The 12,560-nt window shown below is 39.2% G+C and overlaps 1 protein-coding gene across 1 annotated transcript in view; it reads left to right on the plus strand.

Moving 5' to 3' along the window:
- Window positions 1–291: 291 nt before the first annotated feature.
- The window catches only part of CEP162 (centrosomal protein 162), a 92,553-nt gene continuing 80,284 nt past the window's right edge, over window positions 292–12,560 (plus strand). The window contains exons 1-2 of the mRNA XM_052645938.1: window positions 292–348; window positions 9,079–9,190. Coding sequence (XP_052501898.1) covers window positions 292–348; window positions 9,079–9,190 — 169 coding nt within the window. The remainder of the gene's footprint in view (window positions 349–9,078; window positions 9,191–12,560) is intronic.

Below are 12,560 nucleotides of genomic sequence, written 5' to 3' on the forward strand. Positions count from 1 at the left end.
GGCCATCTGTATGTCTTTGGAGAAATGCCTATGTAGGTCTTCTGCCCATCTTTTTTTTTTTCCTTCCTTTTTATGTTGAACTGTAAGTGAACACCTGAAACTAACATAACATTGTAAATTAACTATATTTCAGTATTTTTTTTAAAAGAAATGTCTGAAGTTCAAGTCTGCCTGTTTTTTTTGACGTGATACGGATTTCCTTAAAGGATGTTTATTATCTCTTGCCATTTAGTGTTTCCAATGTTGTAAACACTTCAGAATGTTTACTTTGGAAAGTGAAAAGTATTGATAATGGCCCACTGTTCCAAAGAAGAGCTGGATGAAGAGTTTGAACAGTTCATGAAGGAAGTAAGTATATTTTTAGAAGCTATATTGTAAAGTATCTCACCAGAAACTCATTTCTTCGGTTCTTCCTTTCACCTGTAAGATACAGTCAGTCAGTCATCAGGCTCTGTCACCTGTCTCCAGAGTATATCTATCATCCCTCTAGTTTCTCTCCTTTTTCACTGCAGCCATCCTAATCCAGGGCACCATTATCTCATTAGGCTACTGCAACAGCTCCTACTCCCTGTCCCAGCGGTCCTTCATCACACTGCAGCCAGCATGGTCTGTGACATAAATCAGACTCTGTTTGTCCAATGTAAAACACTCTATTCCTTCCCATCACGTAGAGAATAAAATCCAGACTGCCTTCCTGGGGCTGGCACAGCCCTAGTGCTTTTGGGTATGTCCACCTCACTGACTTTATACCATTCCTTCCCATTTTCCAGTCATGCCTTTTTTCTCCTCCAGATATGCCAACTCAGTTCATGTTAGGAGCTTTGTACTACTAGCTGTTCCCTCTGCCAGTACTAGGAGCTTCCCTGGTGACTCAGACGATAAAGAGTTTGCCTGCCATGCAGGAGACTCGGGTTCAGTCCCTGGGTGGGAAAGATCCCCCAGAGAAGGGATCGGCAACCCACTCCAGTATTCTTGCCTGGAGAATCCCACGGACAGAGGAGCCTGGCGGGCTGTATAGTCCATGGGGTCACAAGGAGTCGGACACGACTGACGTTTCACTTTCCATGCCAGTAATGCTGTCTGTTCTTCCGCTGTTTACCTGGGTGGTGAAGATCTCTTCTTAAAAATCCTATGTGAGAGAGGTTTTTTCCCTATTGACCCACTGAAAGAAAAAGTAGCCATCAGGTTCCTTCTTAGTATACCATGCGCTTAATTATCCATGTTGCACTTATAACCATTCATTATTTTACTTCTTTAGGTCTGTTTTCTGCCTCCCATAAGAATGAATGGTCTATGACATGATGGCTGTGTTTTTTTAATTGAAGTATAGTTGATGTACAGCATTATACTAGTTCAGATAGTGATTCTGTTTTCATAGATTATATTCCATCTAGAGGTATAAAATACTGGCTATATTCCCTGTGCTGTATGATATATCCTTGTAGTGTATTTGTTTTAAACAGTAGTTTGTACCTTTTAATCCCTACCCCTGCCACTATTTTGCCCCTCCTCCTTTCTCTCTTCCCACTGGTAACACTAGTTTGTTCTCTATATCTGAGCGTCTGCTTTCTGCTTCACTATGTTCATTCATTTTACCTTTTTTTAGATTCCACATGGAAGTGATAACATATAGTACTTGTTAACCCTGACTTATTCTACTAAGTATAATACCCTCCAGGTTCATCCATATTGTTTCAAATGACAAAATTTTATTCTTTTTATGGTTGAGTAATATTCCACCTTCAGTTCAGCTCAGTTGTGTCTGACTCTTTGCGACCCCATGAACCGCCGCATACCAGGCCTCCCTGTCCATTACCAACTCTGAGTCCACCCAAACCCATGTCCATTGAGTCGGTGATGCCATCCAACCATCTCATCGTCTGTCGTCGCCTTCTCCTCCTGCCCTTAATTTTTCCCAGCATCAGGGTCTTTTCAAATGAGTCACCTCCTCCCATTGGGTGGACAAGTATTGGAGGTTCAGCTTTAGCATTAGTCTTTCCAGTGAACACCCAGGACTGATCTCCTTTAGGATGGACATATGTGCATATATACCACACCTTCCTTATCCATTCATCTGTTGATGAATACTTAGGTTGCTTCCATATCTTTGGTAGTGTAAATAATGCTGCTATGAAAAATTGGGATTCGTTTATCTTTCGAATGAGTGTTTTTGCCACCAGAGATATATCCAGGAGTGGAACCACTATATCACATGATACTTCTGTTTTTAGTCTTTTGAGGAACCTCTTTACTGTTTCCATGGTGACTGCGCCAATGTACATTCCCAATAACAGTGTACGTGGATTCTCCTTGCTCTACATCCTCACCAGCATTTGCTATTTGTAGCTATTCTGATGGTCTTCACAGGTGGCTCAGTGGTAAAGAATCCACCTGCCAATGCAGGAGACCTGGATTTGATTGCTGAGTCAGGAAGATCCCCTAGAGGAGGAAATGGCAACCCACTCCAGTATTCTTGCCTGGAGAATCCCTTGGACAGAGAAGCCTGACAGGCTACAGGGGTTGCAGAGTCAGACACCACTGAGCATGCACAGAGCCATTCTGACAGGTGTGAGGTGATAGCTCTTTGGAGTTTTGATTTGCGTTTCCCTGATTAGTAATGTTGAGCATCTTTTCATGTGCCTGTTAGCCATGTGTATACCTTGTGCCCATTTTTTAATCAGATTGGGTTTTGGGGCCAAGGGGGAGGTTGCTCTATTTTTGCTATTGAGTTGCATGAGCTATTAATGTATTTTGAATATTTACCCCTTATTGAACATATGATATGTGATTGTTTTTTCCCATTCTGTAGGTTCTTATCATTTTGTCAATGGTTTCCTTTACTGTGCAAAAGCTTTCAGGTTTGATTAGGTCCCATTTGTTTATTTTTGCTTCTGTTTCCTTTGCCTTAGGATATAGACCTAAAAAAATAACTGCTATGATTTATAACGAAGTGTTCTGTCTGTGTTTTCTTCTAGGAGCTTTATGGTTTCAGGTTTTATGCTAGGTCTTTAATCCATTTTGAGTTTTTGTATATGACGTGAGAACTATTGTTTTACATGGAGCTATTCAGTTTTTCCAGCACTACTTACTTCAGTAAGAGACTTTCCATTGTATATTCTTGTTTCCTTTGTTGTAGATTTATTGACCATAAATGCATAGGTTTATTTCTGGGCTCTCTGTTCTGTTCTATTGATGGATGTGGCATTTTTGTGCCAATACCACAGTGTTGCGATTACTGGAGCTTTCTAGTATAGTCTGAGGTCAGAGAGCTTAATACCTCCAGCTTCATTCTTTTTTCTCAAGATTGCTTTGGCTATTCAGGGCCTTTAATTGTTCCATATAAATTTTAGGATTACTCTAATTCTGTGAAAAATGTCATGCATATTTTGATAGGTATACATTAAGTCTGTAGCTTGCTTTGGGTGGTATGTACATTTAATAATAATCTTCCAGTCCATGAACATGAGATATCTTGCTATTTCATTGTATCACAGTCAGTTTCCTTTATCTTTATTTTATAGTTTTCAGACTGTATAGCTTTCATGGGCTTCCCAGGTGGCTTAGTAGTAAAGAACCCAGCTCTAATGTAAAAGACAGGGGTTTGATCCCTGGGTCAGGAAGATGCCCTGGAGAAGAAAATGGCAACCTACTCCAGTGTTCTCGCCTGGGAAATCCCGTGGACAGAGGAGCCTGGCGGGTTACAGTCCATGGAATGGAGTCAGACATGTCTTACCGAGTAAACAACAACCACGTCTTTCAGCTTCTTGGTTAAGTTTATTCCTATGTATTTTTTTCTTTTTGATGTGATTTTTAACACACAGAGAGACTATTTTTGTCCATTTATATCTGTTAACATTTGCTTTATATATTTGTTGTAGTTTAGTCGCTATGTCATGTCTGACTCTCTTGCGACCCCATGGACTGTAATGCGCCAGGCTCCTCTGTCCATGGGATTTCCCAGGCAAGAATACTGGAGTGGGTTACCATTTCCTTCTCCAGGGGATCTTCCTGACCCAGGGATCAAACCCAAGTCTCTTGCATTGCATGTGGATTCTTTACTTCTGAGTCACCATATTAGGTGCATATATTTTAATGAATGTTGTATCCTCTTGTGTTGACCCCTTTATCGTTATATAATGCCCTGGGTCTTTGTTATAGGCTTTGTTATAAAGTCTATTTTGTCTGATATGAGTATTGCTAACCTTGCTTTCTTGTTTCCATTTGTGTGAAATAACTTCTTGCAACCTCTCACTTCGTTTTTGTGTGTCTTTATCTCTGAATTGAGTCTCCTGTAAGCAACCTATAGATGGCTTTTTTTGGTTGATGTTGTTCAATCAGCCACCCTGTGTCTTTTGGAGCATTTAGTCCATTGACATTTCAAGCAATAGGTTTGTTCTTACTGCCATTTTATTGCTTATTTTTGGGTTTTGTACTACTTCTCTGTTCTTTTCTCCTTTTTATTTCTTCCCTGTGGTTTGATGATTTTCTTTAGTGATATGCTTGTGTTCCTTTCTCTGTAGTGTTTGTGTATCCATTGTAAGTTCAGACACATTCTAAAAGATCTGTATTTTTTTCCTCCCCCTCCAGTATTTTGTGTTTTTGTGTTTTGTGTCATATTTTACATCTTCATTTTTTATCCCTTACCTGTTTATTGTAGTTACAGTTGATACAATTTTTCTTTTCAATCTTTGTGATAATGTAAGTGGTTGGTTCACAGCCTTTACTATATATGTGTCTTAATCAGTGAGATTTTTCCTTTCCTATATGTGCTTGCTTCTTATAGCATTTTCTTTTCCACTGAGAGAAGAGTCTTCAACATTTCTTTTAGGATCAGTTTAGTATTGATGAACTCTTCTAGTCTTTGCTTGTCTGAGAAGTTCTTCATCTGTCCTTCAGTTCCAAATGATAAGCCTGCTGGGTAGAGCTTCCTAGATTTTAGTTTTTTTCCTTTTTAGCATTTTAAATATGTCATGTCTTTCTCTTCTGGCCTGCAGAGTTTCTGCAGAAAAATCATCTGATAGCTTGGTAGGGGGAGGAGGGGTCGTTTGCTTGTATGTGACCCTTTGTTTTTCTCTTGTTGCCTTTTAGAATAATCTCTTCCACTTTTAACATTTTAATAACTCTTCAGTTATTATATGTCTTGGTGTGGGTCTATCTGGATTCATTTTGTTCAGGACTTTCCATGCCTCCTGTACCTGGATATCTGTTTACTTCTTCAGGTTCTTCTAGAGGCTTCCCTGATGGCTCAGATGGTAAAGCGTCTGCTTGCAATGTGGGAGACCTGGGTTCGATCCCTGGGTTGGGAGGATCCCCTGGAGAAGGAAATGGCAACCCACTCCAGTATTCTTACCTGAAAAATCACGTGGATGGAGGAGCCTGGTATGCTACAGTACATGGGGTCGCGAAGAGTCAGACATGACTGAGCGACTTCTCTCTCTCTCAGGTTCAGGAAGTTTTCAGCCATAATTTCATCAAATAGATTTTCAACTCCTTTCTCTCTGACTTCTCCACCTGGGGCTCCTATAATATGAATATTGGTATACTTGATGATGTCTAAGAGGCCCCTTAAGTTGTTTTCATTTTTTTAATTTGTTTTTCTTTTTCCTATTTGATTATTCTGTCCTCTAAATTCTGCTATTAATTCACTCTAGTGTGTTTTTCATTATAGTTGTAGTCTTCAGATCTGATTGGTTCTTTTATATTTTCTAGTTTCTTGTCAAAATTCTCACTGTGTTCATCTATTCTTTTTTCTAATTTAATCTTAGGACTAATGCTTTGAACTCTTATCTGGTAAATTGTTTATCTCTGTTTTAGTTTTTGTTCTTTTGTTTGAAGCATATTCCTCTGTCTTCTCATTTTGTTTAACTTTCTCCATCTCTATGAAATTAGGTGAAATAGCTATCTATCCCCATCTTGAAGGGGTGTCCCTTTGTAGGAGCATCCCTATACAGTCTGTGTGCCCTGTGGCTTTGATGGGAGAGCTGGATCTGATGTAAACAGGAGTCATGTCTTTCTCTAGGGTGTGCTGATAGCTATCATTTTGGTAAGCAATGGGACTAGAGATGAAGGTGCTCAAGTCAGAGCCAGGTGTCAGCCAGGGCTCCTTCTCTGCTCAGTGACAAACACCACCCTATGAGAGTGGGAGCAGGTCCCAAGTTGCTGGAGCAGAAACCCTGAGGGTCGGGTCCCAGCTGGTTCTGTTCCCTGTGTGTACACTTCCTTCTCCTGGCATTGTCATCTTTCCCTAGAGAGGAGCAGAGCTGGAGCAAGCGGGGCTGGAGTAGGGGTTTGGCTTGTTTCAGGGTGGTTACAGGACGGCAGCCAGAGCTCCGTGCAGCTTCGTCTGCCTCCTCCACCTTGTTTTGGGAGTAAGCAAGTGTGTGCACACTCCTCACGAGCGGAGTTTGGGTTTCTTACAGCCCTGTTGTCACTGGCTTTCTAACCAGCTAAGGGGACTCCTGTCCCCAGTGTTAGACCCCAGGGCTGGTGCCCCAAATATGTAGTTCTAGACACTTACTCCCCAGCGTGGGTCTCTGAGCCTTTTAATCCCCTTCCTTTTCTGTATCCCTTCCCTGGAGAACAGGCCCTGACCTGATCTCTTTTCTTCTGTTCCTACCCGAGTTCATATGGATCTTTCTTACAGCTTGTGCCACTTAGCATTTTCAAGGTTCATCCGTGTTGTCTCATCTGTTAGTACCTCATTCCTCTTCTACAGCTGAATAATATTGCTTTGTCTGGATCTGCCGCGTGTTGTTTACCTGCTTATCAGTTGATGGACATTTGCGTGCTTTATACTTTTTGGCAATTATCGATAATGCTGCTATGACAATTGTATATAATTTTTGTGGGTATATGTTTTCATTTCTCTTGTGTATATAGCAGAGGGTGGGAAATGCTGGGTCATGTGGTTTAACCTCAACATTCAACCTTTTGAGGAACTGCCAAACTGTTTTCTAGGTGGCTGCACCATTTTACTCTCTCATCAGCAGTATATTAGTAGTTTTAGGCTTCTAGTTTCTCCATATCCTCAGCAGCACTGTTGTTCACTGGGGAGCCAGCTTTTGTGTTTTGTTTTTTATGATCGTAGCCAGAAAGCAATGTGGAAGATTGTCAAAAGTGAGAATACCTTCTGTGCATTAGACAGTGCCTTCCCGGGCATTCTCCATTCTTTTATGATCTTTGCCACAGCCCTGCAAGGTCGGTGTTACCTTGCCTGTTTTCTAGATGTATAAACAAAACTAACTTATTTTGAAGTTAAAATTTGAACTCAGATCTCTCTGGCTCCAAAAACCTGCAGTCTTTCTTTCATGCCCTTACATAGCCATGAGTTTAGGAGGAAAAGACTGAATCTGAGGCAGGTTATCAGAGTTGGGTAAACAGGGAGAGACAGAAAGGAGAGAGAAATGGGACATTTCAGGGTGACAGTGAAGTTTAAGGCTGAATGGAAAGTGATCCAGTGAAAATTCAGATAGGGTAGAGTATTCTTTCTTTCTTTCTCCCCCTCTTCCTTCCTGGTGGTCAGGAAAGACTTGAGTTCTTTTTGAACAATTTTAGATGGCTTTCTTAAAAGTCACTGAAGTAGAGTTGTTTGCTTGGCAGGTGGAAATGTGTGTGTAATCATCTAAAAAATTTAAAAAGTCATTCCACTGCCCTAGTTGGGGGACCATACAGTGTCTTTGAAAGTGGACAGGTTTCACTCAGGGAAACCCAATTTTGAAACCCAGCTCTGTTATCACTTACTGACAGTAGCAACCTGGGCAAGTTGCTTAACTTCTCTGAGTTTACTTCCCCATCAGTAAATCTCTGCTGGATTGTTTGAAGAGTGAGATAACCTGGGTATAGATCCTGACGTAGAGAAGGCAAGTCATTAATAAGTGTTAGTTTCTTCTCCAGAAGAATTGTGTTAAAGTGAGGGTAAAAAGGACTAAGAGCAGAGTTCTGGGTAAGTTTCGTATTAACAAAAGAGCAGAAGAGCCAAAAGCTAGTAGAGTTGGTTAGGAAAGGTCACAGAGATGAGGTGTAACCTGGACGAGGTGGTACAGTGAACTTCAAGAGAGTTTCAGGAAGTGAGAGTTGGTCACTGTCAAATCCTGTGGCCTATCAAGGAGACCGCTGATGGTGGTTCTTTATTTGTGGATTTTGGAGGTCTTTGGGGACTGAGGAGAGTTGTTTTGGATGGGTACCAGATTTTAAGGAGTTTAGCAATGACCTTGAGAAGTTAGAATGTGTATAAAAGAAGAGTGATGGGTAGACTGAAAGGGAGATGCAGGACTAAGGACCTCTGCCTCTCTCTCCTGTTTGTTTTTGTTTGCTTTTTAATTTGTTGTTTAGTCTGACTCTTGTGATCCCATGTACTGTAGCCTGCCAGGCTCCTCTGTCCAAGGAATTTTCCAGGCTTGACTACTGAAGTGGGTTGCCATTTCCTTCTTCAGGGGATCTTCCCGACCCAGGGATCAAACCCACGTCTCTTGCATTGGCAGGGGGATTCTTTACCGCTGAACCACCTGGGAAGCCCTTTTCTAATAGAGGAGACTTGAGTGTTCATTCTTTTATCCTACGATTATGCCAGGTGCTGTGCTTGGCCCTGGGGATGCAGCGATGAGCAGGTTTAATAACCTGAGGGAAGGAGGGATGGGAGTTTGAGGAGGGAGTGAGAGAGAGATGCAGTAGGATTACCTGGTGAGAAACTGGTGAGCAGGAAGTGGGCCCCTCTGCAGGTTCTCCTTGGCGTGGAGAAAAGAATTTCTCTTCTGAGAGAGGAAATCAGTGTCTTAACAGGTGAGTCGAGTGGTAGAGTGAAGGGAGTGAGAAGAAGGGTGGTTTTGACTGTAGGGTCTTCATTTTCTCAGTCAAAGAGAGATACTGGCTGAGAGTAAGGGAGGTAGTTTGGATTTAGAGTAGGAGTTTATGACTGTAGTAAGATTTGGACCTAAAGGGTAGAAAAGGAAAAATAAATTTTTTCATTACAGTTTATTAATCATTGTGACAAGCACTAATTGTCAAGATCTAAGAGAAACATTTTCAGTGATAAATCTGGGATTCTTGAATATGAAATTCAGTAGTTTATATCTGATTTAGCTTTCAGATGATTCCTTTGAAAATTCAAATAAAACACCTAGACAACCTAAAGAAGTGACGAAGAAAGATACAGTGCCATGGTGGATAACTGAAGATGAATTTGAAAGTGGTGGTAAATACTGCTAATTTTAAATTATTTGACCACAAGGGGGCAGACAAGACTTGATTCTGGATTTTCTTACTGTGCTGTTTAGGTTGGCCAAAAAGTTCCTTTGGTTTTTTAAGTAAAAGTAAAAGACACATTTTTTCAGTTTCAACAAGAACTTAATTGAACAACATATTCACCATTTTGTTCCACTACCTTCTGCCATTTTTCAGAAAACTTTGTAATTCCATCTTCCCCAAACTATCTTTTTGAGCAAAGAATCGTTCCAGGTGCCTTTTACAGTCTTTCAGGGAATTGAAATTTTTTTCCATTAAGAGAATTTTGTAAAGACCAAAGTAAATGGGCATCCAAAAATACAGTGTCTGGTAAATACAGCGGATAAATCAAAACTTCCCAGCTAAGCTATAACAATTTTTGCCTGGTCATTGAAGAAAGTTGTGTTATCTTGATGGAAGATCATATGGTTTATATTGACTAATTCTGGACGCTTTTCATCAAGTGCTACCTTTAGTTGGTCTAACTAGGATCAGTACTTGTTGGAATTAATTGTTTGTTTTTCCAGAAGGAGCTCATAATAGAAGGCTTCCTTCCATCCCTACCATATTACAACATCACCTTCTTTGGATGAAGACCAGTCTTGTGTGGTTGGTGGTGGTTCATTTCATTTGCCCCACAATCTCTTTGTTTCCACATTATTGTACAGTGTCCCCTTTTCATCACCCATCACAATTTATTTTAACATTTTTATTATGTTTCAGTAGAGAATTGCATGTGGATACAGTCAGGAAATTTTTTTTGCTTAACTTATGTGGCACCCAAAGTGATTAATGTAACCATACTTGTGCAAAGGATTTTCAGTGCTTGACTTCAATATTTTAAGTATGTTAGCTGTCTCCTGCATGGTATAACATTTATTGTTCTCAGTTAGTTTCTTGATTTGATCACTATCAACTTCAGCTGGGCTCCCTGACCATGTAGCATCATCCAGCGAGAAAACTCCAGCACAAAATTTCACAAACCACTTTTTAAAAGTTTGATCAGTCATGACACCTTCCCCATTCACTGCACAAACCTTTTTTTATGTTTCAGTAGCATTTTTACCTTTCTTGAAATAATAAAGTATGATACACCAAATATGTTCCTTTTTCTTCCATCTTTAGTATTAAAATGGATACGCAACAATTACCAGTTTTGGTAAGGTTTTTTTTTTTTTTAATGCACCCTGATATGCCAGCTGTCACAATATAATCTAACAAAACTTTTTCTAATGAAGTTAAAGACAACTAAGCTCTATTAGAGCCATTTTTTGGAAAAAATCAAATGAACCTTTTGGCCAACTCAATATAAATATGTAAGGAAAATAATACTAATAGTGAATTTTAAGCTTGCATTGATTTTCATATTATATAACTTTATATTTGTTATATATTGAGAATCTGTATTTCTGCATTATATTATTTTACATTCAAATAATCTATAATTACTTAGTTTTAGATGGTGAATAATATAGGTATATTTATATGCTACATTTAATGGTAAATTGATTTAAGGTGATTTAATAAGCTACTCTGACAATGTATTAATGTCATTGCATTTGGAAGATTTTAATAGACCTGTTGATTTTGGTATCACTGTCTGTTAATAACAGTAAAAAAAACAAATACCATTGTCTTAATGGTAAAGAACTCATTATTGATCCTGTCTAGCACATGCGTATACCTCTCCCAGAACTTTTCCTGGTCACATTTTACAATGCAAAAATCGCTCCCTTGCCTGTTTCCTGCATTATAGCTAGTATATATGATACTGCCGAATTCTTAAGGATTCCCCGGCTACCTCTGTTAAGTACCTGTGATAACAGAAACTGTGGATCTTTAAGCACTATTTTATGAACTGATAGGATTTCTATAGTTCTTTTTCCTTGTACTCCTTGACCCTCAACACTAAATAATAAATATTTAATAAGTAAATATTACAGTTTAATAGTCATTTCTCTGTTCTTTTTAACACTTTACAGTAAGGAATTGTCTTATTGAAAAATTCAGTGTATTTTTTCATAAATCTATAAGTCATGCACAATACTAAAGCTTGTATATGAAGAATTTTTTGTTTTAGAATCTTTTCCCGTATTGGTGTTTGAAAAGGATATTATATGATTAAGTGCTATTGAAATAGTTGACAAAAATTTGAGACTTAATTAGCTTTAAAATCTCTCTCCTAGAAAGTAGTGAATTAGAGTTGGGGTATGCAAACTTATGCAAACTCACTCTAAAGGAAAAGAGTGAGTCCTAGACCAACACTTAATGTAACCTAATTAAAGAGACTAAATTTTTTTTAAAAAGAATGTATCAATCAGTGGATTTGATTAGTAAGGGATGCAAAGGATACTTAGAAAGGAAACTTTGACAATGTCCATTTAAACACAGGGGAGAAGGTTTCTCTACCCAAGGGCATAACCTGGTCCCTCATTCATTCACAAGCATTTACTGAGCTCATATTACCATCTGAGTATTTGGCACTAGTATACAAAGATAAAATATGATTCCGGCCAGCAAGAATGTAGATGCTTCTAAGGGAGAACTGAACCACCCGTCTTGAGAGGAATGCGTTTCTTAAAGAGACATTATTAAACATCAACATTGAGCCAATTCTACCTTATAATTTTGCTTTCTCTTTCAATTGCCATTAAGACAAAATGTTCTGCAGAGAAGGTGAAACTGTATAATTCTGTCTACTGGTTATACTCTTCATTGTAAATAACTGAATCAGATCTTGGTTTTGGTTGTATTAGTCTCTTGTGAGGTGGGTTAGTGTGGGTCACATCCCTGAGTCCATCTTCAGAGCCCAGCTAGACCCCTGGACAGATGCCTCAACAGCACTCCTACCTTGGCATGCGTATTTTCGTCTGAAATCTGATTTTCTCTGTGTTGAAGTTATTATGAGACCCATTAAAACCATTATTCACACAGAGCCATAAAATAATTTGATTTTGAACCCTTTCCAGTAGGACACCAAGTAGGAAATTGAAGTCAGAATTTGTAACTTATTTTGATAGGGCTTTCTTCTAAGCAAAAGTGGTGTTTTTCTAATCTCAGTCTTTATATCAGACATTATAGTTATTTTTTCCATATATCAGTTTTTTACAACAGTTATATACTGCTAGGATAAAGAAAATTTGATATTGTATAACTTTTCCAGTATTTTCTAGTGGTTTTAGAATGAAGAGCAAAACCCTTTCCCCAGCCTGTGAAGATGAGCATGGTCCGACGATTGGCTCCTGCCTTAGGGTTACTTCCCCCAGACTACCCTCACTGACCTTTTTGCATTCTTGCATGTGGCCTGCCCTCCCATTTTTGACCCTTGGACCTCCTTGTTC

The sequence above is a fragment of the Budorcas taxicolor genome, chromosome 9 (genome assembly GCF_023091745.1).
Source record: "Budorcas taxicolor isolate Tak-1 chromosome 9, Takin1.1, whole genome shotgun sequence".
Taxonomy (NCBI): domain Eukaryota; kingdom Metazoa; phylum Chordata; class Mammalia; order Artiodactyla; family Bovidae; genus Budorcas; species Budorcas taxicolor.